The following is a 25849-nucleotide window of genomic DNA, read 5'->3' as shown; positions in this document are numbered from 1 at the left end:
ACCGGGTCGGGCATACCAAGGGCTGCAGAGACCTCATCACGGTTGGACACGTTGGATGCCATACAGCACCGCTGACAGAATGTTATTTAACAGCTAAAAACACTGAGACCAGCGGATTTCATGTTTTGCATTTGGTCTGCTCTGCCAAATCAATATGGGTACCTCACTTAGAGTGATGGCCTCTCAGTACCCAAGCATTGTAACACCTTATCTGTACTGAACATGAGGTGTTTGTGTAAAAGTATTAAGAGTAAAGACACGAGAGCAGGCCACAGTGGCTCAGCAGGTAAGAATGCTTGTCTGCCATGCCAAAGGACCTGGGTTCGATTCCCAGTGCCTGCCCATGTAAAAAAAAGAAGAGTACAGACATGAGGCTTAAATATTTGGGTCACTGATTATTAACATGATTATTTTTAATACACTGATGTTAATTCATCTTTTAAAAGTCAAGTAATACTGCCTGCTGGGAAAGTTACCACATACAAGAGAAAGGGTAAGGCTCAAAGGGAAGTTACAGACCAAATCATAAACTTTAAAGAAGTCAGGGTCAGATTAAGTTTTCAGATGTTAAGAAACAAAAAACCTATTACTAAATGTTTCTATTGATGAATTTACCGACAATCTAACTCTATTAAATAAAACACTATGGAAAATCTATTAGAAGTCACTGAGACCTCATTTTTAGTTGGGTTGCTCAATCAGTCTGCTCAAGAATTACAAACAGTCTTTGGACTACCATGCTCACTTATGCCCGGTTTGGATGCTTTTAAATGTGAGTTATGAAAAAAAAAGCAGAAATACAAAAACCTCAGGCTTTCCCATAGAGGTGATTAGTAAGGCAAAATATCCACTACTCAAATAACACAAAATATTAATACATTAATAAATCAGCCTTGTCAAAAGCTTCTAGATTTAGGTACATGATATGCATTTATTATTCATTTATAGCTTACACATTAAAATTTCCCAGGAACTAGGTTTTGAATGCAAAAGTCTCTTTAGGACAGTTTGTTCCACAAATGCTTTCATAGTCAGTGAATTAAAATCCTTAACTTTTCTTACACACTCTACCCTTTAGCTGAGTAAATCTTATTGCCAGCAGGCATGTGATAAAATTTGTAGTCTCTAATGATCTTTTTCCAATTGAGATTTTAGTTGTAGCAGCCTTAGAAGGGAAGCTAAGGTGAATGTAAAAGCAGTCATAACTGAAAACCCCAACAGTAGAACCATGGAATTCCTGAAGATATATCTATGGGATACAAGCAGGGATATGTGTATGTAAAAGAGAGAGGGAGAAAGGGGGATGCTGTCCTCTGCTAACTAATGGGCCACCTTTTCAGACTTGAGCTTAAGCTATTTCCATTCAGGGCAGAACTTCAGATTTCTAATTGCCAAGTTACCAGCAATATAACCTTGGTAAAGGTGACTCACAGAGTGAGACCAAACAGGCTATATATCCCCTAAAGTACATCTGACTAGAGGAAACAGAGTCTGCTATTTGGGATGGCAGCTACCATTGTGCTCTTTCCTTTTCCACGTAAAAAGCCAGCAAAGCACAGCCTGCAGTTCTTTCTAAAAGGAAGGTAATGATTTCAACTTGCCTGAAGTCATAAAAGTGTATCTTGAGTTTCATTAAAAAGGGCAAGGAAAACAGAAATTCATAGTATCTTCCTAGAAACAGCCCTTTCAAATAGAGAATCACATTAATATTCCCCCAGATGTAAGAAGTGAGTCACATTCGACTAATTCCATTCCCTTCAGTGGTAACTCCTGCTCAGCACTCAGAATAACGGGCTGTGATGCAAATATATGTCCAGTGAGAGAACAACAATCTGATTCCCATCTCATACAGACTTTACTGTCTGCCTCCTGGGATCGCAGAAGCCAGATTTCAGGAGAACAGACACTTTCCACCTGAGAGTATCAGGATTTTATGGCATAAAAGTACTGAACACTCTCCTGCCCAACCCTTTTCATCTCCAAAAAGGGGTAGGGGTGTGAATAGGTTGTTAAGCAGGCATTGTGTTGCTTCACATTTCACACTTCTTCACAGTTTACATTCTTTTTAAATTAACCCTTCTAGGAAGAGGGATGCGAACAAATCAGCCAGTTGAATCTTTCAGTTGTGACATATTTTTGCTTTTTTCTTAGCTACTTGAGGCTATACATGAAATCAAATTGGTAAGCCCAAAGATTTTGTGAGAAGTGTTTTCTTTTCAATGTAACTGACTATGGTGGAGGGGAACCCGACACTTCTTACAAATGCAGATTTCCTTCCCTGTCCTAGGTTTTCTGCCTTTCTACTATAGCTGATAATCCAGAATTAAGGGGAATGGGCAAAGATATCATAACACCCCTATACCTCATTTGTGGAAATGAGACTAGTGAACTCTACTACCAGGCCCTGATTTAAATGAAAGAAATGTGCCATATAACTTCCCCAGTAAAAGTTCAATCTTTCATCAATAATCTTAATATTTAATGTAGTTTTTAACTTGCTAAATCTCAATAGAGCTTTTATCTCATTTTTTTTCACAGTCTGCTGACAGTACTTTATAAGATTTTAATCACACCATCACCGCTATTTCTACACAATATCATAAGAACAAGTATCTTCTAGACTAAAGCAACAGGAAGAATGAGAAATTTCCTGTTTACAAATTTTTTTAGCAATAACCAGTTACCAATATGCAAGAAACAGCACCAAATGAGACAAACTAGTTTTTCTTAATTTGCTGAATTAAAATTAAAAATTCAGAACATTTTAATATAAAGTACATACTTTACAAAATCAACCAAGCACTTCATACCTCTGAAAGGAATTTGTTCTGGCCCTGCTTTGCCTTAAATCGTTTAATCTTTTGCTGAATTCTCTTATCCTTCTCCAAATCTTCTACAGATGCCCACTGACAATGAAGGTAAGAGCTAAAAGAATAAAATAATATCCTTGAAACATGCTGAAAATAATTAATCTCTTCTTACAGATGTCTCTTATTATTTAAAAAAATCAACCAAACAAATCATCATTAACAAAATAAACTGTTTAATTTAGTCGTGGAAGCTAAACATAACCACTAATATTTGGGAATAAGAAAAGAAAATCAATAACAGTGTCTAAAATTTGCCTTGTATCCTAAGCCTCCAGCTCGCCCACCCATTAAAAAAACAAACAAACAGAAAAGGATCTAATAACAGCCCATTTTCATTAGTGAATTGATTATACTTCAATACAAAACAATTAGCACTACAGGGTGGCCCTAATTATGAATTTATATTTTGAGCCTTTTATCATTAATTGAGAAATAAGAGATTTTTATCGAGTTAAAAAAAATTCAAAATTAAACAGCAGTTTCTTTGGAGATATGGGGTGTAGTATGCCCTCGATCCATATAAGGTTCATCAAACTGAACCCAAAGGTAAACCCAACTTAGTCCTACTAGATCAACTGGGGAGGAAAGAGCCACTAACCACACCCTGAACCCAGGTCCCCCATGGGCTCCTTCAGTTCCTGCTCTCCAAGTTCTTCTAAGGGCTCTGAAATGATCCCTGGTGAATTCGTTAACTACCTAACATTTACCCTGTCCTTGCAAGTCCCCTCCTCTTCAGATTCACTGCCAGTCTGGTCTGGGCCCATGTTGTATTCCCCCTAGTCTTAACCTGAACCTGCCCCATTCCCCCTTCTTCCTTCCCAAGGCTCACAGGTGTGTAGTTAATGCTTTATGGAAACTTTGACATTCTTTTGTTTGGTATTTCTATATTCTTTTGTACCATAATCCTTTCCTACCTCCTATACCCTCAATCGTCTATTACTTCTCTTTCTATTGATGGCAATAAAAATAAATGAGATACTTGAAGATGTACCTATTGCAAAATCAAGAGAATATTGCTCTTAGAAATTATATAACCATTATTAAAAACTTCCAAAAATGTGATATGGAAAATGTTTATGATATTGAGTATCTTGTAATTTATATTTGCATGATGTCTACCATGCATATTCAAAGGTAGGCCTGATTTAGTTCTTCAGCAATTGGCTGAAGGAGAAAAGGACTGTAAATACATTTGCCATATACAGACATGAATTGCTTTAGACCCTGTACACACACAACAGACCAGATGAAGATGCATCAAAATGGTAATGATCATTTCTGGATGCTAAGAGTGTCAGTGTTTTACTTTTTTACTTTTATCTTCCAAATTTCCCAATAAATAATATATAATATTGTCATAATCAGAAGCAAATATTATAAAAATAGCCTATGGAGTCTCCTAATTATTTGGTTGTAAAATGGCACATATGCAATCAGTCCTCTCATCTTGGCTGAGGTGCAGACGCTTTTCAAGCACCACCAGTATGGCCATGGACCAGAGACAGGCACTTAAGAAGTGGGTCTAGCCCCGGTCCTACTTCCTAAATGAGGTAGAAATTTTCATAGTGACTCTACATTTTTTCCATCAGTGACTCCCTCATAATAACCCACCTTGAAAGCTTTTTCAGGAGGAAGAGGAAGGATAAGAAAAGGGGTCAAAGGTGGGCTGCGATGCCTTAGTAGATAATTAAAGGGAGAAAAAGACTAGCACAAAAATGTAAGAATAACGTTATGAAGTAGTAAACTGTAACAAAAATATTATGACGTTAATAAGAAATAGTCCCTACATATTACGCAGTTTATGGTCACTTTGGAAAATAAAATTTCATTTTAAAACAATTTCTCTTTATGAAATAATTATACAATTTATACGAATCCTGACAAAGACAATACAAATAGAAAGAAAGAAAATTAGACTATATCACTTCTGCATATCAATGCAACATTCTAAGTAAAATATTAGCAAACATAATTCCATAGCACATTAAGGAAATAATACATCATAACCAAGTCGGATTTATTCCAGGAATGCAAGATTGGTTCAAACTTACGAAATCCTTTTTTAAGATACACAATATGAAGAAATCTAATGGGAAAAAAATCATGAAATTATCTTCAAAGATGTTGAAAAAGCCCTTGGCAAAATTAAAGACCAACTCTGGATTTAAAAAAAAATAGGAATTAATAGGTACTTTATTAACATAATAAAATATGTAGATCTTACTACTATAGCCAGAATCTTACTAAATAGGAAATTACCACTGGCTTTTCCGTTAGAATCAGAAACAAGGTGAGGAGCTCACTATCTCTCACTACTGTATCTGAGGTATTGGCCAATGCAAGTAGGCAAGATAAATCAATAAGAGGCATAATAATTGCAAAATAAGGAGTAAAACTACCTCTATTTGCATACAATACAATATGTGCCTGGAAAACCCAGGAGAATCAATTAGAAAACTAATTGAATGGGCGGGCCACGGTGGCTCAGCAGGCTGAGTTCTTTCTCCCCTGCGTTCAGTAATATAGTGGGATATAACACTAACATACAGAAATCAATAAGCCTTCATTCACATAAACAATAAGTATTAGAACATAGAGGAAATCTCATTTACAATTCCAAAAAAAATAAATACTTAAATCAATTTAAAATTATTATTATTTTATTAATTAACAGAAAAATAGAAATTAACTCAACATTTAGAAATCATACCATTCTACATATGCAATCAGTAATTCTTAACATCATCACATAGATGCATGATCATCATTTCTTAGTACATTTGCATCGGTTTAGAAGAACTAGCAACACAACAGAAAAAGATATAGAATGTTAATATAGAGAAAAGAAATAAAAGTAATAATAATAGTAAAAACAAACAAACAAACAAACAAAAAAACCTATAGCTCAGATGCAGCTTCATTCAGTGTTTTAACATGATTACTTTACAATTAGGTATTATTGTGCTGTCCATTTTTGAGTTTTTGTATCTAGTCCTGTTGCACAGTCTGTATCCCTTCAGCTCCAATTACCCATTATCTTACCCTGTTTCTAACTCCTGCTGGACTCTGTTACCAATGACATATTCCAAGTTTATTCTCGAATGTCGGTTCACATCAGTGGGACCATACAGTATTTGTCCTTTAGTTTTTGGCTGGACTCACTCAGCATAATGTTCTCTAGGTCCATCCATGTTATTACATGCTTCATAAGTTTATCCTGTCTTAAAGCTGCATAATATTCCATCGTATGTATATACCACAGTTTGTTTAGCCATTCTTCTGTTGATGGACATTTTGGCTGTTTCCATCTCTTTGCAATTGTAAATAACACTGCTATAAACATTGGTGTGCAAATGTCCGTTTGTGTCTTTGCCCTTAATTCCTTTGAGCAGATACCCAGCAATGGTATTGCTGGGTCGTATGGCAATTCTATATTCAGCTTTTTGAGGAACCGCCAAACTGCCTTCCACAGTGGTTGCACCATTTGACATTCCCACCAACAGTGGATAAGTGTGCCTCTTTCTCCGCATCCTCCTTAAATCAATTTAATAGGAAGTGTGTAAACTTATATAAGGAAATATTTAAAGCACTCAAAAAGACACAAAAGGAGACTTGAACAAATGGAAAGACCTCCCTTGTCTTTGGATATCAAACATCATAAGTTATGAATTTATAAATTTGACACAACTCAAATAGAAACAAGTGTTTTCATGAAGCTACACAAGTTAATGTTGAACTTCATATATAAAAATAAATATGTAGGAGGCAGGCCACGGTGGCTCAGTAGGCAGAGTTCTCGCCTGCCATGCCAGAGACCCGGGTTCAATTCCTGGTGTCTGCCCATGAGAAAACAACAACAACAAAAAACACAAAGAAAAATAAATATGTAGGCACAGCCAGGAAAACATTTAAAAAAGAAAACTATTAGGGGAAATTAGATAAACCAGAGAGTAAAATAAACAATAAAGCCTCTTTAAGTAAATGAATGTGCTTCTGGCTTGTGAATAGATAAATCAAAGGGTTAGAATAAAGTACAGATATAGCTTCAAATCAATACGTAGCTTCAGTATATGATAAAGATTGCATCGCAAATCACTGGGGCAAACACGGAATTTTAAATGATGGCTTTGTAATAACTGGTACGCACTTGGAAAAGAATGAAGTTATATCCAGACTTTATACCATATACAAGAATAAACGTCAAATGGATAAGGCAACTAAATGTTAAAAATAAGACCATACAAAAGAAGTAGAAGAACACATGGACTTTATCCTGAGTTTAGAGAAAGGCTTTCTAACTGTGACTCAAAGGCCAGATGCAATAAAAGATTAATAAATCTAACTACACAAAATATTTGAAAAACTTTTACAATGCAGTAAGCACCATAAATAAAGTCAAAAAACAACTGAAACTGGGAAACATTTGCAACAATAAGCACAGATAAAGGATTAATATTCCTAAGATATGAAGAACTCAGGGATGCATAATAGGAAAAGTGACAAAAGACATGAATAAGTGATTTTAAAAAAGTTATAAAAAGAGCTATTCATGAAAAAAGTTCTACCTCACTCATAACAAGAAATGTCAATTAAAATTACACTGATGGACATGATTTAAAAAAAAAAGAAAAGAAAATGTGAAACAATTTAGTCCCCATTATTTATTTGTAGATTCTATAGCATCACGTTGTAATTAATTTTTTGGAGGTTTCCATTAAATGTAATATTGCTTCTCTTGTGCACTTATGAATACTGCTTCTCCTGTACATTTATGAATGTATTTTGACAGGCAGTAAAACAAGTGTCTTAAAAGGTTTAAATAGAGAAAATGTGCTTTACACAGTTGCTTATAAAAAGTGCTCTATGTTATCCAAGCGATTCATACTATAAGCTTCACTGTTATTATATGTAATTAACATGCATACAACACAAAACATGAAATTAAGCTTAGGGAAATAAAACCAATTGATCAGTTTAAAAAAAAACAATGATTTTTAAATGTTATTTTATAATGAAAATGTTCTAAAATTGATTGTGGTGAGGAAATGCACAACATGTGAGGAATCTGTGAGCCAAAGATGGTACACTTCGGATGAACTGTATGATATGTGAATATGTCTCAATAAAACTGCTGGAAAAGCTACAAGTAAAAAACTAAAATTGTGGATTTTCTGACTCATACCAAACTCTGAAATCTGTTCTACAACTAATTGTTGTGATGTGCTTTGAAATTTATTGCTTTTTTTGTATATACGTAATTTCTAACAAAAAAGAAAAAAAAAACCTACTGCATCACTTATTAAAAATGAGCCCATGGAAAACTATTTGAGATAGCTGTGCTCACTGACCTCAACCATAAAATGGGATAATACTAGAATCTTTTCACAGAACTTTAAGAGAGATTAAATAAATAATATATGTAAAGTGCTTTATAAAACTCCTGACACGTAGACAAGGCTCAATAATAGTAAATATTATAACTTTTGGTAACTGTATTATTATTATTAATTTTATAATTGATCCTAATGGCCAAGCAATATAACTCGTATATTAATTTGAAAGCACAATTCTAATTATGTCAAAAACTGATATTTAGCTTCTTATGCCTCTGAAATATATTACTTTCTTTTAAAATAAAAGCAAAATGCAAAAGTATAAGAAAGAACGCTGATAGAACGTTATCTTTTGCGAGAGAAAGGAAAATAATATATTTCCAGCTACACACTCATGTAAAAAGTTACAAAAGAGATTATAAGATTCCTGAAGAGGTGGGCAGGAATTGGGTAGAAAGGAGAGAGAGAAAGCTGGATGGCATTCTCTGAGCATCCTTTTGCATATAGTTCTGACTTTTTCAACCATGCTAATGGTTCACTGACTTGAAAAAAATGAAAATGAAAATAAATAAAATCAATAAGGATGGGGGACAGGGACTGAAATGTAAGACAAACAGAAGAAAATGAACTCAACAGTGTACTAAATAAGTAACACAACGGGGGATGGAGAAGAAAAACCAACTAAAGCAAGTTGTGAACCAAGTATTTAGCCCATGAAGCTGAAGTTTTTAATAAAAGACTAAAAACTCTAAATACTGAACTCTAGTTGGCAGGCTTCTTTCTCACAGAAATAGGGGTTAGTTATTCTGAAACCACTTACTGTATCATCTGGTAATAACACTTAAGTAAACATATTATGAATCATCAGACCTAGACTTCTCATAGTTGGAAAGGGAGTTACCAATATGGAAAGGGGGAAAAAATAGGCTGAACCCAATGGTGTTCAATTAGAACCAGAAATATCAATAGAAAGGTATTGTCTTCCATTGCTGACAGGTAGATAGACGTGAATATATTTATACATAAATATATGTATAATACACATACATGTAATTAAAAAAAAAAGACCAAAGGCGGAGGAGGAGTTATAAAAGATGACAATTTAACAAATGAATATGACTTCTGAATCATTATACTGATATTTCTCTTAGTCTCCAGTATCTTGGAGCAGCCAGAAGGAAAAATCTAAAATTATGGAACTATAACCAATACCAAACACTGAAATCTGCTCTATAACTAATCATTCTGCTGTGCTTTGAAATCTATTGCTTTTGTGTGTGTGTTATTCACAATTTAAAAAAATTGTGTAAATATGCATGTATTTGTGTGTGTACATCTACACGAGCACACGCCTGCGCGCGCACACACACATCCCTCCTAGCCCTGTCTATTGACAGGTCCTAAAAGCAACAATTTCCCAGCAGCAATAAGCACCTTAGTGCCCAAATCCAATAAAAATGACTAGCACTCCTTGGAAAATTTGCTGATTCCAGGATGGAAACAAGGAAATTAGAAGACAAGTCTTATATCTCATGGGGCCAGAGAGTAGGGAGGTAATCAAAGAATGATAGAAACCAAGGAAAAGGACACAGGAGCCAGCTATAAGGGGCGCCCACTGGCACAGTCTGGGGTGATGTGAGCAAAGCACATAATGCTATGATAAAGAATTATAACTCGCCGACTAAAATAAGAATCCACAAGTCTATAGCTATAAATATACAGGCAAGAAGGTAAAGCTCATCCTCACAGGAGAAATCCAATTCATAAATTTAAAAGGAATAATGGAATAGTAAATCACCCTTTGGCAACCATTATCATATCTAATAGTCCCTTAGATCTCAATAATATCACACAGGAAAGCTATTTTTTAGGGTGGCTATTGCCTCATCTCAAGTGAATGACCAAGGACGGTGGGTGACATGGTCTGGCCAGGCAGGCTGTGCCTGTTGTGCTCTGGGGTTTATAATCTACATTAAATGTTTTACATGAATTGAGGCACCTCAGGCCCCACTGCCACACAATGATTTGGACATCTCTCTAGGGTTGCTGTTTTTTTTTTTTTTTTGGCAATCAATACTTAAAGTTCTTGGCTCTAGTTCTGAATTGGTCAATGTCCACGAGAACTGCCACCCCCAGACCCACCCAGTCTTCCCCCTCACCCACCCCTGCACTCTCCTCACAGAACTACAACAAACAGGCATAATTTCCATGTGCACAGCTCAGCGTGCTCCAAGGGTAAAATGGCTAGGACAGCTAACATCTTCTGAGCACTTTTTATTTCCTTGAACCCTCAGAGTAACATGCCACAGAGACTCCACCTTTTCCCTTGGTGGAAGATGTGCTCACCACACCTCCTTGAAGCCCACTCGTTTAACTTAGTGCTGATCAGAGGAAGACAGAAGACAGGAACCCTGGGGCCTGCTGCTTTCCTATCCCTAGAGTGGACTCAATGTTTTTAAGCTGTTTGGACTCCAACTCACAAACGTCTCTCTTTAAACCCTAGAATTTACAAATATGGTTTTTTGTCTTAAAAGCGACATTACAAAATTTAATTCCTACGTTATCAGAGAATGTTTTGTCCTTGTCTGTGACTGTTATCTAGGTTAGAAAACAGCCTCAGTCTCCTGCAGGAGGACGATGAGCTCGGCCGGCTCGCCAAAATAGTCCAAACGTGCTGTACTTCTTGCTAGAGCCAATCTGAAGCTGTTATATGCTAAGTAATTCCTAAGACTCACAAAAATAAATAACTCCTTAAAGTACAGGGAATTTGGCCTAACACTGATATCTAAGTTTTCTATGACACACTTTGCAAAGCCAGTTTGGAGAGCCTTAACAAGCATGGGCCATCTGCGCAGCCTTGCCCCTCTGCAGGGAGGAGTGCCAACTGCAGAGCCAGGAGAGAAGGTCTGCACCGAGTCCCAGCACACTTGCTTTTCAGGTGGGGAGTCCACACCTGTAGTGGCAGCACCCAGGGGTCTCGATTGCAGAATCAAGACTTTTGCTAAGTCAAACCAAAGAGCTTGATACATTTCCGGTGCATGGAATCTAGGATAAGACTGGAGTCTTGGTCTAAGAAAAAACAAGAAAACATTTACATGGTCTTCACGGACCTGGCTCTGAGGTAGTCTCCTGGCCTTTTCATAAACATGGTGACTCTGGATCATTTGAAATCACCCTAAAATGCGGATGGTTGATGGCAGTCGCCTAAGCACTAACAGCATCAACAGACTTTACCAGTTGCCTCAGGTAATTTTTTTCACTCCTCCTCCTGCAGGGAGCATCAGGGATGCTCATCTACATTTATGGTGCAGAGTCGACAGAGACCATACCGCTCTGTGTTTCCCAAGTCAGTTTTCAAAACAGTTACATAAACTCAAATCCACTAAAAAGATCAGAAACAAAACAAAAAAGCTCCGGTAAACAAGGAACCCCGGGGCCTGCATTTTAAAATCTGCATTTTAAAAAGCCAGTGACGTCCCTGATTTTCTAGAGCCTTCTGCTGATAGTGGCGCTCCAGTCTCACCTGCTGGGCTTCCCATGTAACAGTGAGCGGGTGCAGAGCTGCCTCAGAAAGGAAGATTCATTCTCAGAGGACAGCAAGTAACACTTTTACTCCTTTTTCTATTCTTATATAAGTTTTTGTCCCTTCTGAGAAGAACTTCCGGGTTACACAGACAACCGGTCAACTTTTACCTCCATTACACTCTTTCCTGAGAAATGAAATTCATAAAATATCCAAGATACAAAGACAGTAGGAGATGGCCTCTAAGGCACCAAAAAACCATGCCAAAACTTCCCAGTTCCTAGGTGTTATTTATTTTTTTTAATTTCCCAATTATTTTGTAAATAGTTGAACCCTTCGAAAATAAAATCTTAAAAAAAAAAAAGTCTCAATTTACTTACAAGTTTTTGTATTTCACGTAGAATTCTTCGACTTCTACCTCCTCTCCAGATTCCTTCTGCAACAGAAGAAAAGTTCAGGAGCAGGCTTAAAACCACCTTAAAACCAAAAGGGATTCACGGGAGCCCACGGGAGGGAGGACAGAGGCACCATAAGACTACTTTTTAAGGAAGGGACCGTGGGGTCACGGCCGGCCCACTCACTCCTGGGCGCGGTGGGCCGTAACTTCTAGGGCATGAATCACTTTAACTCCTCCCTAACCACACACAGCTTCATTCACAGCAACCTGACCCCAAATCTGGCTTTCGGCCAAACCCACAGTGTTAAGTAGACGCCAAGTGTACCATTTTCTCAGGCAGCGGCCAATTAGCAACTGCTCTCCTGAATGCCATATGTATTATTTTTGGCTGCCTCGTGGCAACTTTACATTGTGGGTTTTGTAATGTTTTAAAATATTTAAAAGACATCTATTCCGCCATATAGTTAATAACTCTAAACAGGAAAGCATATAAAACTGAGCCTTGTTCTGATGCTGAAATTTCAATGCATCAGTAGTCATAGCTTTAGTTTTCCTCAATGGTACAATTAAAATCTCTCAGACAAGATGTCTCGCACACATAGCAGCCAAATAAAATTAATGCGCTAAATACTGCACTGAGGTGAGGCTGAGATTCTGGTACCCATCGGCCAAATCACGAGTCCGTGGTGGAGAGATTCTCTCTGAAATCTTCCCTGAGCCCACTTACTGCAGTGGAAGAAGGTGATGCTCGGGAGATATTTTAGGTGTCTCTTTACAAGATGCTTTTTTTTTTCTTTTGGTTTTAGGGTGTTTAAAGTTGCAACATGTAATTTTCTTGTTGATCGGATAAATCAGGGGTATAAAACATACACAGGTGTTTAAAAGCATTTACAGGTGTTTAGGGATTGCGTTGATACTCCTAAAAGAGCGCGGGAACCAGCCTTGAGGTCACAGGGGGTTGCTACTCTGCCTCAGAGAGGCCCCAGTGGAAAAGAAAGGCACCTAGGAGCACAGCAGGGACAACACAAAAGGGCAAAGGTTTCTACAGGAATCTTGCCCTCAACCCCTAACCTCCAAACTGCTGCAGAAGATCATGGATGTAACTTTTCTTTAGCACTCTCACCTGTAGCAGTTGAACCTGAATTTTAAACCCTTTTCTCACCTGCCTAGAGACCACCAATGGAATAAAAAAATATATAAGAAAAAAAAAGATATCCAGGAGTGTGGCCAATACCCACTAATATCTGATTCTGCCCTAATGCATCTATGACAGGCCACTGCTATGAGCCCACTTTTTAAATCAAGGTGTTCAAGACACCATAGATGTCCCAGGCTTTCAGTCTTGTCCAAAATGGTGAAAAAAAAAAAAAGTTTGCTGGATGCCTTCAGGAAATAAACGTGAAATTCACTGACAGGTGAATTCTGGTCAGTATAGGTAGCAATCACCTTCCAACCCCACCGTCCTCTGTTCTGCTCACACCTCAGCAGTCACGTCAAGATACATAGCCTGCATAGACCCAGACTCGGGAGAAAGTCAGAGGTAAGGAGGGTAGAAGCCCAGGGAGGTGGAGGGCAAGGGCAGGACTAGCTCTCGTGGTGCTTCTGATGGCAATTCCTGAGACGCGAGCCTGGAGTGCAGCTCAAAGGCCTAGGGTCCTGCTTTTACTCTTTCGATACTCACATTTGCTTAAATTCTGCAAAAAATTTTCAAAATTATGCATCCTGGAGGTAGTAAAAGGAGAAGCCTTATCATTGCTACAATTTCCTCCTTTTCGTTCTTTTCTTCCTTACTACTGCCCTTTCCGTCTCATCCTAACGGTCTCACCACCCGGGAACTTCTTAGTGGACACAAAGGCATGCAGGCACAACTGTTTATCGAAGAGTCAGGTTTCATGCAATCACCATTCTGTTCCCAGAAAGCCTGAACTCTTACCACGGCCATCAACTGTCTGTCCCCAACTCTCATCAATACCCACTCTCTTGTCACAATCCGCAGTGCCTCTGGAACACCACCAGGAGATGCCTGACGAGGGTCTGCAGTCATCTTAGAGGAGCCAGTTAGGTTCTGAGACCTAATGTGGCAGCACTGGGAGCTGACGCCTATTTCTTTTGGGTGTCCCAAAACAGAATGCCGTGCTTTAACTGCCCATACAGTTTCGAGCCCCACCTTCTGCCCCTAGAACTATAAATACAGAGCTGTATTTCCCCTTTCGCTTTACATAAATGCGATGCGTTGACCTCTTCTGCTTTACTAACAGCAAGACAGTTAACAAAAGTGCGTGAATTCATATCCCTTCAGGAACACATTTTAATTATTCATGGAATGGCAGTCACTCTGACCAGCTTTGGTGAGGGCCAAAAAGAGTCCCTGCTATGCCCAGCCCTGAACAAATTCCAGGAGCTATTCTGTAATGAGCTTATCTGAAGAATAAATGAGTCAAAGCACTATTTTCACACAGGAAATACTCAAACTTCTTTCTTGGACAGTTACCATTAAAAAGCTGAGAGCCCTCTGAAGTAACTATGTGTTCAAGAGAGTATTTCTGAGAAATGTGTATACCTTTTTTCTTTAGACTCCAAAACAGTGTATGGAAATCCTTAGTAATCATATGAAATTTTAAGTTCCAAACATACTAAGTCGTATTTGTCTGTCCCACTGTTCCCATGAAATAGAAAGCTTGATCACGCAATTAATCAGCCCCTTTTTTCACATGAAACCTAAAACAGCTAAAAATTCTGTGACCAACAGAATGAATGACCTTTCCTAACATTCTATGACTACATTAAGTAGTCAGACTAGAGAAACAAAGCTAAACTTTTAAGGAAAAAAAAAAAAAAGAAAAGAAAAATGTGTGAAATCATGTTCAGAAGAATAAGAAAGCACCTCAGCAAAGGATGACAGTAAGATCCAGACACGAATCCCTTCCCACTTCTGGTCTAACATCCCGCACACTATACCAGAGATGCCAAATCAGACATCACTTAGGGAGAAAATAAGGACACACCATTGAATGGGATTAAGAGTTCTGCCTTCTTCTCTCTCTCTCTCTCTCTCTCTCTCACACACAGTTTTGTTTTTTGTTATTGTTATTACTGCGTTCAGCTAAAGAAGATAAAAACAAACAGCAAAATTTAAAATAAGCTCCCGAAAAGAAAATATATCATAGTTTTAACGAGCACAGTCAGAATTCACTTTAAAACTATTTTGACCTTCTTAGACAAAAAGGGTTTGAGCTGTTGTTCCCCAGAGACGGCTGGCTCAGGGTAGGAAGGACTACCGAGTGAGTGACCGTGGAGAATACGAAAGAATGAACCTGTGCGCAGTGGAGAAGTTCATTCGTCTATCTCCTCAAAGCTCAGGCCCGAGCGTCCACTGCGCCCTTCCCATCGGGCCTCACAATCACCGCTGTGGTTCTATAATGACAAGGATGCCTGAGCCAGGCCGACCTGGATGGGGTGCCTTCACAAGCTGCACTGATGAGGTCAACGTCACGTGGAAAACATTCACTGAGACCCCACCGTGTGCCAGGCACCGTGTGGGGTCGAGGAGCTCCAAGGCAGTTGCTAGAGAGCTGCCGGGGGAGACAGAGACGCCTCCTCAGGACCCTCTGCAATTACTCACAGACACAGAAATCACACCGGCAGGCCCGACCGGAACCCACAGGAAAGTCTCAAATTTCCTTTTGCTTCTTTCCTCCAATGTTATTAAACCTGATAACTAAAGCAACTATCTTGAGAACATAAGCAGTTTACAGAAGTTGGTGCCTTCTAATGTTGAGTACCTTATCATCTTTTTGATGGCCCTTTAAGATATACCAAACATCTGCGAGCAATTCAATAAGTTCCACATCTCTTCCTTACTTTAAATTATACCTCAAGGCCTACCACCCCTTCAGAGGAATCTTCCCATTAATTTTCTCCAACCCTAAATTCACCAATTCCACAAAACACTACCCATGTGTACAGTCACAGTGATTTTTAATCTCCTATGATGAGATAAACCTGGTGATCTGTAAATGGTAATAATACCTATTCCTAAAGCACAGGCCCCTATCTTTTAAAGGGTAGTTACCAAAAAAATGAACAAACAAGAAACCCTACAGTGGGAAAAGCAGAAAGAAAAAGCAATGTCCTACATAATGCAAAGTCTAAGTAATTATTCTCTGAATAATAGAGCTAATTACGATTTACAACCCCCAAACCTGCTGAGTATGCCGACTGAAGGACTATCAATTGAATGAAAATTAATATACCCCATCCAAACCACATGCTATTTACTCAAACAAGTCAATCCAATTCAGTGGAGGGGATTATTCTTTAAAGCATGTCAAGTATTTAAATTTTCCCATATATCTACAATTCACAAATTAACAGTTGTACAGTCATTAGTAGGACAGAAATGCAACCTTACTAATGAGTTAAATAGTGCTCCTTTCTGCTTGAACAGGTGGGAAATTTGGCTGAGACTTTATCATTTGATTCATCAGGGAGGAAATTCTCACTTTCAAAGAGTCACGGATAACCCTTACACACTCCCCAACCCCTCTAACTCAATTTGGAAACATCTTGGTAAGTTGCTTTTGCTTATTTTCTAATGAACTAGGGTTGTATAGGCTGATAAAAACCCATACCTTAACCATACAACAGAAAAGCAAACGGTATTGCAACAAAAGCCAAGAGGAGCTTACTGCTGGTGCCATGAAATTTTCAAGGCTCTCTAGATAAGAGCACTTCTATCTAACAAGCCTGTGATTTCATTCTAGGTCCCGTAAGTCCACCATTCCCTGTCACTCGCTGAGAAGTTACACTTTGTCTAGATTTTACTAAGAAACCTCTTCCACATGTCAAAACAATGAAGTTGTACTTCTTCCACCTTGAAAGCAAATAAAAAGAACAACTGTGGGTTTGGCAAAGATTCAAGCTGAAAGGCAGGCACACGTATCCAATGGAAACCAGTCTGGAGAGACCAAAAACCAAAAGTGAGGAGGACAAGTGAAGTTAGCCTAAAGGTCTATGCAACTCATCACACTAAGTAAAGCATTTTCTTAAACTGGGCAAGAAATGAGGTGGTTAGGTCTGATGGGGGGCTCTCTATCTGCAAAAACAGGCACAGAGCTATTGGAGTTCTCTATCAAGAGTAGGAGGGAACGACACAGAGGCAGGGCTGCAGGGCTAATGAGTGAGACCTGAGCTTGCCTTTCCAAATCAACACGAAAGTTGAATAATTCAGAAGGGTAAGTCATATTATATTCAAAAATTGCACTGATATAGCCTGTACTTCACCTCTGCACTGGCAATTAAGATGCCAATGGATATTTCAATCGTATACAAAAAAATGTTACAAAAAGCACGAGAAAACATTCGTTAAAATGATAAATGTAACTTCCACTCTAGTGCAGGGGGTTGGGGGGGCCTTCTTAAGGGAGATGAGTGGCGGATCCGTATTTATGATTTTTATGCACAATATTTATGAACAGTATATGCTGCCTATTATTGCTAAAGTTCTACACATTTCTTTGGAGACTTGAGTGTCTTGCCTACTCTAAGTGGTATTAGAGTAATATTGATCATCTGATGCATTTTGATTTTATCCAAAACATTGATCATTTGATAGATTTTTAACTTTATTTGGGGCTAAATATCCCACAAAGATTTAATCTGTGCTAATGAATATGACAGGTTTTGAAATATCACCAGATGCTTTGTTTTATAATAGTGGAATTTTAAAAGAAAATTATAAAGCAAAAAATAATTCAAGAGTCTTACACACACACCACAGATTTTGATCACTCTGAATGGTATTTACCTGTTTTTTTACTGAACGACTACTCATGATTTTTTCTACCACTGGACCTTCTGCATCAACAGATTCCTAAAAAACAAAACAGCATGAGTCAATCCAAAAGAAAAAACATTTCATTCGAAGCTAGAAAAAGCAAGAAATCATTTCCTTTTTTTTGGGCATGGGCAGGCACCAGGAATCGAACCCGGGTCTCCAGCATGGCAGGCAAGAACTCTGCCTGCTGAGCCACTGCCCGCCCAAGAAATCACTTTCTTTTGCCTAAACTTTCACACCCTTTAAATTACTGACTACACTGTTACCACCAGTAGGAAATACAACTGGAAAGACTAAAAATTTCACTGTACGGAAAGGCAAAGGGAAGATCTGTGTTTATTACTTCCTGATTATGATGTGGTTTAATTTACGTGGACTGGGATGGGCCCCTAAAGCCAGGGAGAACCAGGAACTCTAGCTGCCAAGAGAAAACAATCTCCACATGACAGCAGTCGAGAATAAAAAAAAAAAATTCTTCGACTATATCCATGGGGCATATATACTCATCATTCTATTCTTGACAGCAACTTTTATCTATAAACATTATAAACCAACTTAACATAGCACAAATCACCAAACAAAACACAGAACTGCTTTTAATATACTTTTCAATGGGTTACCAGTTCACTAACTAAATAGTAATGCTAAGAAATATTATTTAAAAAAAAAAAGATTTGTGCAATAATCAATCCTACCTTACTACGCACATTTTATACAGACTATTTTATCCATCATTTACATTGCACAAATAAAGTGTGCCCTGCTGGGTACTATGAGGCAGTAATTTCATAAAGGGGTTCTTATGGCGCCAAGCAGCAGGAGACAAGCCTGAGTGGTTTATTAAAATCTTGGAAGCTATCGCACTGAATTCTCAGAGGTGAATTCAGCCTTCTTGTATCCCAACTCAGACGTTCCCTCAGCAGAGACCATTAATTCTCCAAAACTGTGTCAAATTACGTATCACCAGCTAGTATAAAACTAAATTTTGGTGAACAGGGCCTTTTAAAAGGTACCACCTAACCAACTGATTTCACATGATGCATTAACCGGGCTGAGTCCAGCGCTCCCCAGCTGAAAGCATGGAGCCTAGGTGTCATCCTCAGATGCTGGCTGCAGCATGCCCAGCTCACCGTTTAAAGCACACCCCCGGGCTGCACAAGGCTGGGAGCTAACCTGCTGCTCCGACTGAGAGGTGTTGGAGGGGGAGTCCCTCCCGGCAGCCTCGGCGTCCTCTGCCTCCTCGTCGGAGATCTTGAACTCTAGGTCCTCGGTGTACCGTTTCCTCTTCACCTGCCTGCTGGAACGTCGCTTCTAAAAGAAAGCCCCAACAGAGCGGATGTTAAAAAGCAACCACAGCTATCCTTTATATGGTAAGATGCATTTTTCTTAAAAAATCAATCTTAAAGAGAAACTTATAACTTTTTCCTGTAAATCAAGCATAATGAAGATGGAAAGATATCTGGGATCAGATGTCTGGTACTTACAGCGACGTGACCTTCCACTGGAAGATGGAAATAACAAATCTTATCCCTGCTAAGGAATTGTGGCAATCACACGTGAAGGCAATATTGAGGTTGGGCGCTGAGTACCCAGAATCATTATACTATTTTCTCTACTTTTGTATGTTTTGTAATATTTTCCATGATAAAAATTTTTTTTAAAATCATGTGAATGTATTAGAAGATTATCTATAAACGATAAAGTTCTATACAAATACCATGGAAGTATCATCCAAGGTACCCATAATATTTGCAGAAGGCTATTAAAATGGAAGGCTTGCATTTTTATCTTGATCCTAAAAGAAACATTCTCTAAAATTTTGAAAGGATGAAGGATTGGTTGGCAGAATGTGTAATGAAGGACTGTGATAAATGATTTTACATTTTTTAATTTAATTTTTTTTTTTACCACTCAGACTAAAATGTAAAAGATTGATACTAGCCAGTGTTAACAGGATTATGAACCCAATCTCACACCCCTGTGGGTCAAAATAGAAACTGGTACAGTCTGTATAAGACAATGAGGGAGGAACCATCAAAAATTTAAAACCTGTCAATCCTTTAAGCCAGCAATTGCTCTTCTAGTAAACTATCTAATGTAGCTCGGAACTATGTCCAAGATAAATTGTTAAATAAAAAGGAAAACAAATCACATAACAATAGGCAGCTTATGATTCTATTTCAGATAGGAAATAGAAACCCATGTGTGCTTATTTGTACGTGTGGCACATCAATACATAACTCCCTAAGATCAAGGTGCTGTATATTCTGCTCATTTCTCTATGCCTCAACGAATACTGGCCCAAAAACTGAATGCATATGCTTTCAATTACAGAAAAAAAAAATCTGAAAATATGCATAACAAATTGTGAGTAGCTGCTACTGCTGAGGAGAGAAGTAAATGCACTTTTTGTTTAAAAATAATTCTATATTGTTCAACATTATTTGGCAAAGAATTAACTTTATAAGCTAATATGAGAGAAAGGAATCTTTTCATTACTGTGTGTATGTGACAAAAATCTAGTTTGAAAATGACACATTAGTTTTAAATTGCTGATGGAGGAAAGCATATTACAAACTATAGAATGAGTCTGCAAAGTACCCGAAGAAATGAAAACACATGAGAAAAGCAATGCACATAAACTTTTTTCTAAGAGGAAACAAAACTTTCTAAAGAGCCTTGTGAATTCAGCAGAGAGAGGCAAACTCCCCCATCGTGAAGACAAGTGGCTGATCCAGATGACCTCGGACAAGTTATTTCCTGGGCCCTGGTTTGCTGGTCTGTAGGATGGGATCAGTGATGATCACTGCCTCCCAAGGATACTGCGAGGGCACACGAGGGAATTCATTTAGAGCATGTAAGAACACGCTGAGGCACGTATGGATGCCAACCAAATGCAACTGGCAGCTCCACCTCTCCAAAAGAACCCCAGAGAGCAACAAGGCTCCAAGGTCCCGCAGTCGTGGCAGCTTCTGCCCTCTCTTTCTAAAGCTGGCCGAGAATGACTCCTGCCCTTGTGCCCGCTTTTCCACCCCTCACCTTCAGACTTGCCAGTTTCTCTGGGACACAAATACTGTTATCAAGACCAGCATTTCCATATTGTGACATTTAGCATGGTATTTGTATTTCATTGACACGTCAATTTAAATTAAAATGGACTAATTTATACTTTCATCTTTACACCATTCCCGTAAGGAGTGGGCCATGCACGATACTCCTGGGATGTTTTATCAGGTCTCCAGGCTTGGAGCCACGTGGTATTCCTCCAGTGTGGGTAACTCAGCTCCCCTGGTCGGGTCTAGACAAAGCCACTTAACATCAACCCCACTCTGATGGTAGGGAAATAGTCCAGTCAATAAAACAGCCAGCTTTTGCATCTGAGCTATAGTTTTTTTTGTTGTTGTTTGCTTGTTTGTTTGTGTCTTTTGTTTTTTTCTTTTTCCTTTTTTTATATACATATTTATTTATTATTATTATTATTTTTATTTTTTTCTCTATATTAACATTCTATATCTTTTTCTATTGTTTTGCTAGTTCTTTTCCTAAATCGATGCAAATGTACTAAGAAATGATGATCATACATCTATGTGATGATATTAAGAATTACTGATTGCATATGTAGAATGGAATGATTTCTAAATGTTGTGTTAATTTCTTTTTTTTTTAAGTAATAAAAAAAATTCAAAAAAAAAAACCCAGCCAGCTTTTCTTTTTTTTTTAATAGAAATTTATGTATTGGTGGATATAACTTCTAGGCGAAAGGTTTCACTATTCATCTGGTGCAGTAATGCTTGCGTTAGTGAAATGCTGCATACAAGGTTCCTTAAAAAGAGGAAAAGCAACCCAAAATAAAATTAGAACTCAATGTCCTGAATTTCTAAACTACTATATGGCTTCTCTACTTCTTAAATATTAATTGATCTTAAGTTTGTTCATTTGGGGTATCAAGGTTCCTTTTAAAATTGCCCAATATAAATTATTTTTTTAAAAATTAAATGATTTCTTACCTAATGTTTCCATTACGACCTGTTACACTATTATTACTGAAAAAAATTTGTGGATCAAGATGAAATGCAAGAATTGTATGTAAACCATCACTCAAAACTTCCAAATTGACACTAAACTAATAGGTTTACTTTAGGGGATTCTATTTTTAAATTTGGACTACATTAGAAAAGATAGAGAAGACTTAAATGCGTTTCTATGATCTAGCTGTTGCAGTGCTTTTGACACAGTTTTTAGTTAGTTAAAATCATATGGCAGGGCGGGCAACGGTGGCTCAGTGGCAGAGTTCTCACCTGCCATGCCAGAGACCAAGCTTCGATTCCCAGTGGCTGCCCATGCCCAAAAAAAAAACACGTGGCATTTACTAAAGTTTAAAATCAATCACAAAACTCAAGAATTCTACTCTAAGCTTTTCATGCATGTGTTACAGGAAGAAACAAAGTAAACACCAGCCGGCATCACTTTATGTGCCTGAGACACCAAGAAAGAACTGTCTTTAAAACTGAGGGACTTGTGTGACCGCTTGTATTAGCTTCTGAGCCACAACAGGTCAGCATCAGCCAATCAGAAAGGCTGCACTGACATCATTTGGATTGATCAGCATTTTCTATAACTGAAATGCAAGAAAAAAAAAACATAACTAGTATTTCAGATAGTTCATTTCTACCTGCACTAATGCAGACAGACTTTTAAACAACAGAAGAGGTATGTGGAAAGAACACCTTTCCAAGACAGAGAACTTCCTCGAGTGGTGTGAATAAATCTTAATATCATGCAAATACTATTAGCATGAAGGTCTTACTTTAAGTATACACAATCAGGAAAAAAACACCCTTAAGTATAAAAATGAAATTCAAAACTGTTAAAATACCTTAGTTTTAAACTCCCTAGGCAAGTAAAAACAAAAATAAACAACAAATAAAATTACTTACCTTTCCAATGTCTTTTCACTGATGTGTAAAATAAAAGGAAATTAATAAAATGAACCCCAATTACCAGAGGTACTCCATTAGTTACACACCAGACCAAACCAAAACACATGTGCACTCCTCTCTCTCTCTCTCTCCCCCTCCCAGCCTTTCCCTTCCAAATCCTCTTAGCTTGGATGTTACAGGTAACAGGGAATCCTACTAAAGATATCTGAAATTCTTTAGAATAGAGCTACAGATCACAAATTTTTGTTTCTGAGTCTCTCTCAAGTGACTTAGTAGGGGTGTATTTGGGCAGCACTGAGTATGCACTAAAGGATGAGAAGTCGCTGGAGCTTCTAGGGGCCTCCTGGTCCCCATGGGACACCCAGGAGCCTCTCCCTGACATCTCGTGTCACTCACAGAGGCTGCATTCCCAGCCATCCCAGCGGACGGCCCTGGCATGCTTCCAGGAAACTAACAAGGAAATCATTTTAACTGTCATGTGTCAGGACCCCTCTTAGTCCAAGCAGGGAAGTCGGTGTGCTTTATATACAAGAACTGAAGTTCCTAATGTTTAATTTGGGGCTCGTTTTTCCAACTGATTCCTATGAAACTTTCCAAAAGTCAGGAGAATCTAATACTGGAAAATGTTGCTAAACTGCCAGCCACAGAGTCACTGATTTGTTCGTGGAAACTCCAATAGAACATGCATATATTTCAACTCTGGCCATCAGATGTGACAAACCTTAAGACAAGCTACAAATTATGTCTTGGTTTTTATTCTGAAAAAAAAAAAAGATAAAAAGAAAAAAAACACTGACAAGCAATGAAACTTCAGAGAAAATTAAAAACGTGAATGAAGCTTTTAAATGAACCAACATATTAACAGTATGCTAACCACATATTAGCAATAGTATAAGTATAAACATCAAAATAGACAGTTGCAGAAATAAAGATTCTCATTTTTATTTATTACGGAGGCAAAGACAGTAAAACCATGACTGTCAGGAGTTTAATTTCTCACTGACCCTCCAGCCTTCATCACTATGGATAAAATGTCCCAGACAACAATAAAGATATCTTCAAAGCATCACTACGGCAAAGGGGAGGGCTGGTGCCGTCCTTCGTCCCCGTCTAGAGTTACCCGCGCTAAATAATCAGGGTTGGGGGGGGCAGAATATCGATATTACCTGAACGCCTGGGTCATCCTCTTCTTCAGGAGGAGGAGATGGTGGGGGCGTTTTTTCTAAGTCTGAATTTTCAGAACCTTCTGTTTTTCCTTTGTTGACCTTTTTCTTCAAAGCACTTGCTTCTGGATCAGGTTTCTTATTACTAGAATTCAAAGTGGATCACTTAGTGCTCACTTGTGAATGTGTTTCTTTCAACATGCCCCACGCCTTCTATTTCCCACATTAATATCCCTAAAGCATCAATGACAGTTAATAAATCCATACACTGCAACCACGTGCAGTTATGTGGTGCTCTTGATTAGTTTGGATGGCAAAACCCCATGTTGATGACCTTTTAGCAAATATCTGTCGCAATTAGAAAATAAGTTGCATGCAAAAACTCCTAACGCCACCCATGGCACATCTGTTCACCAAGACAATGCAAACTGCCAATATACCACGGTGTAATGAAAAGTCAAGTTAAAAAATAGTTTCATCTTCCAGTTTTTAAGATGAAGAACACTTTTTTTAAAAAAAACAAACTGCCAAGGAAAATAGGAATACAATGATCTTCTCCTTCGTGTCTCTTGTGGATAGTTTTGCAGGTATCTATTTAAATGCTGTTTTTGACCCGTGCTACTAGTTGTCAGATTTTTATCTAACTTATACTCTTTTAAAATATAACTAACATATACAGCAATTTCCCATTCTACATAATTTTACCTGATGGAACTTAATGAAAAATGAACTTCATCTGGGTGCTGCATTTTTGCAGTTAGTCAAAATTAGCCTTTCTTTCCAAAAAGTAGGCTACAGAAGTACAAAAATATAGCAAGGTGAGCCCAATAACTAAAACACATGTTTCATGTGTCTCTGTCAACCATGAACAGGATTGGAGTGTTCCATAAGTGAAAAGACAGGAATGAGCTTTAAGAAAATTTTTAAAGACTTTTTTTTTTTTAAGTATTATCATCACCTTTCGAACCTTTCATGCTACCCTATTACAACACACACTTAGTGCTACCTTCCATTTCAATTTCCAAACTGCCCAATTTGCTACCCAACATTTAAAATAAGTCAAGCTCAGTGACGGTTATTTTTTGCTATTCTGGAGAGACCAAAATTCTAATGAATTTTGAAAACAAAAGATGTATTTTTAAAAAGTTTATCTGTTGAAGTTTCCAAATTCCCAGAAAAGTGTACTGACAGAATACATTCAATGGCATTTTTCTCAACCTCAAGGAGCAAAAAAGGAAAAGAAGCCACGACACCTCTATGCTTGCATGCTTGATCTTTTCTTTTTCTTTTTCAGGCGTGTATCACATAAAATATTGCAAAAGTACTGTGAATATCATAAAGAATCCATCATGCACCTAAAATCAAATTAGAAAATAAAATAGTTTCCAGTCTTCAACTAGCTCTTTCGAAAGAACACTCAGAGCGTGTTGTTATTTTGCTTTGTTAAAATTTGAGCATGGTAAACAACCACAAAAGGACGTGGCATAAAACAATTCTAGATCACAGTCAACAGCAGTTAGGATTAAAGAGTTGTCTTTATTTTAAAAGGAGGAGGGGAGAAGGAAGAAGGGGCAGCCAGTGTCCTGAAAACTTTAAGTCTGCAAAAGATCCCCAGAAAGCATAATATTTTTAAAATTAAAAAAAAAAAAATCCATACAACAATTCCTCGTCCAACTGTCCTAGTGTTTACGCTACACATGGACAGAAGTCTCCCCTACTATGAGGCTCCATTTCCAGCATTTATTTCCGCTCTAACTGCCACAAATTATACAATACTCCAGCTGAAC

The 25849-nt window shown here is 37.9% G+C and overlaps 1 protein-coding gene across 8 annotated transcripts in view; it reads right to left on the bottom strand.

Moving 5' to 3' along the window:
* Nucleotides 1-25849, bottom strand: part of CHD7 (chromodomain helicase DNA binding protein 7) — a 197471-nt gene that overhangs the window by 45897 nt on the left and 125725 nt on the right. For all 8 annotated transcript variants that reach the window (XM_077166842.1, XM_077166843.1, XM_077166841.1 and 5 more), the window contains 5 exons: nucleotides 24066-24207; nucleotides 19133-19270; nucleotides 17930-17995; nucleotides 12107-12162; nucleotides 2811-2925 (listed from right to left, as the gene is read on the bottom strand). In XM_077166842.1, the coding sequence (XP_077022957.1) occupies nucleotides 2811-2925; nucleotides 12107-12162; nucleotides 17930-17995; nucleotides 19133-19270; nucleotides 24066-24207 (517 nt within the window). The remainder of the gene's footprint in view (nucleotides 1-2810; nucleotides 2926-12106; nucleotides 12163-17929; nucleotides 17996-19132; nucleotides 19271-24065; nucleotides 24208-25849) is intronic.

Source organism: Tamandua tetradactyla, chromosome 6 (assembly GCF_023851605.1).
Source record: "Tamandua tetradactyla isolate mTamTet1 chromosome 6, mTamTet1.pri, whole genome shotgun sequence".
NCBI classification, from domain to species: domain Eukaryota; kingdom Metazoa; phylum Chordata; class Mammalia; order Pilosa; family Myrmecophagidae; genus Tamandua; species Tamandua tetradactyla.
The sequence above is the reverse complement of the archived record's forward strand: the minus strand, read 5'-3'. Positions and strand labels throughout refer to the sequence as shown.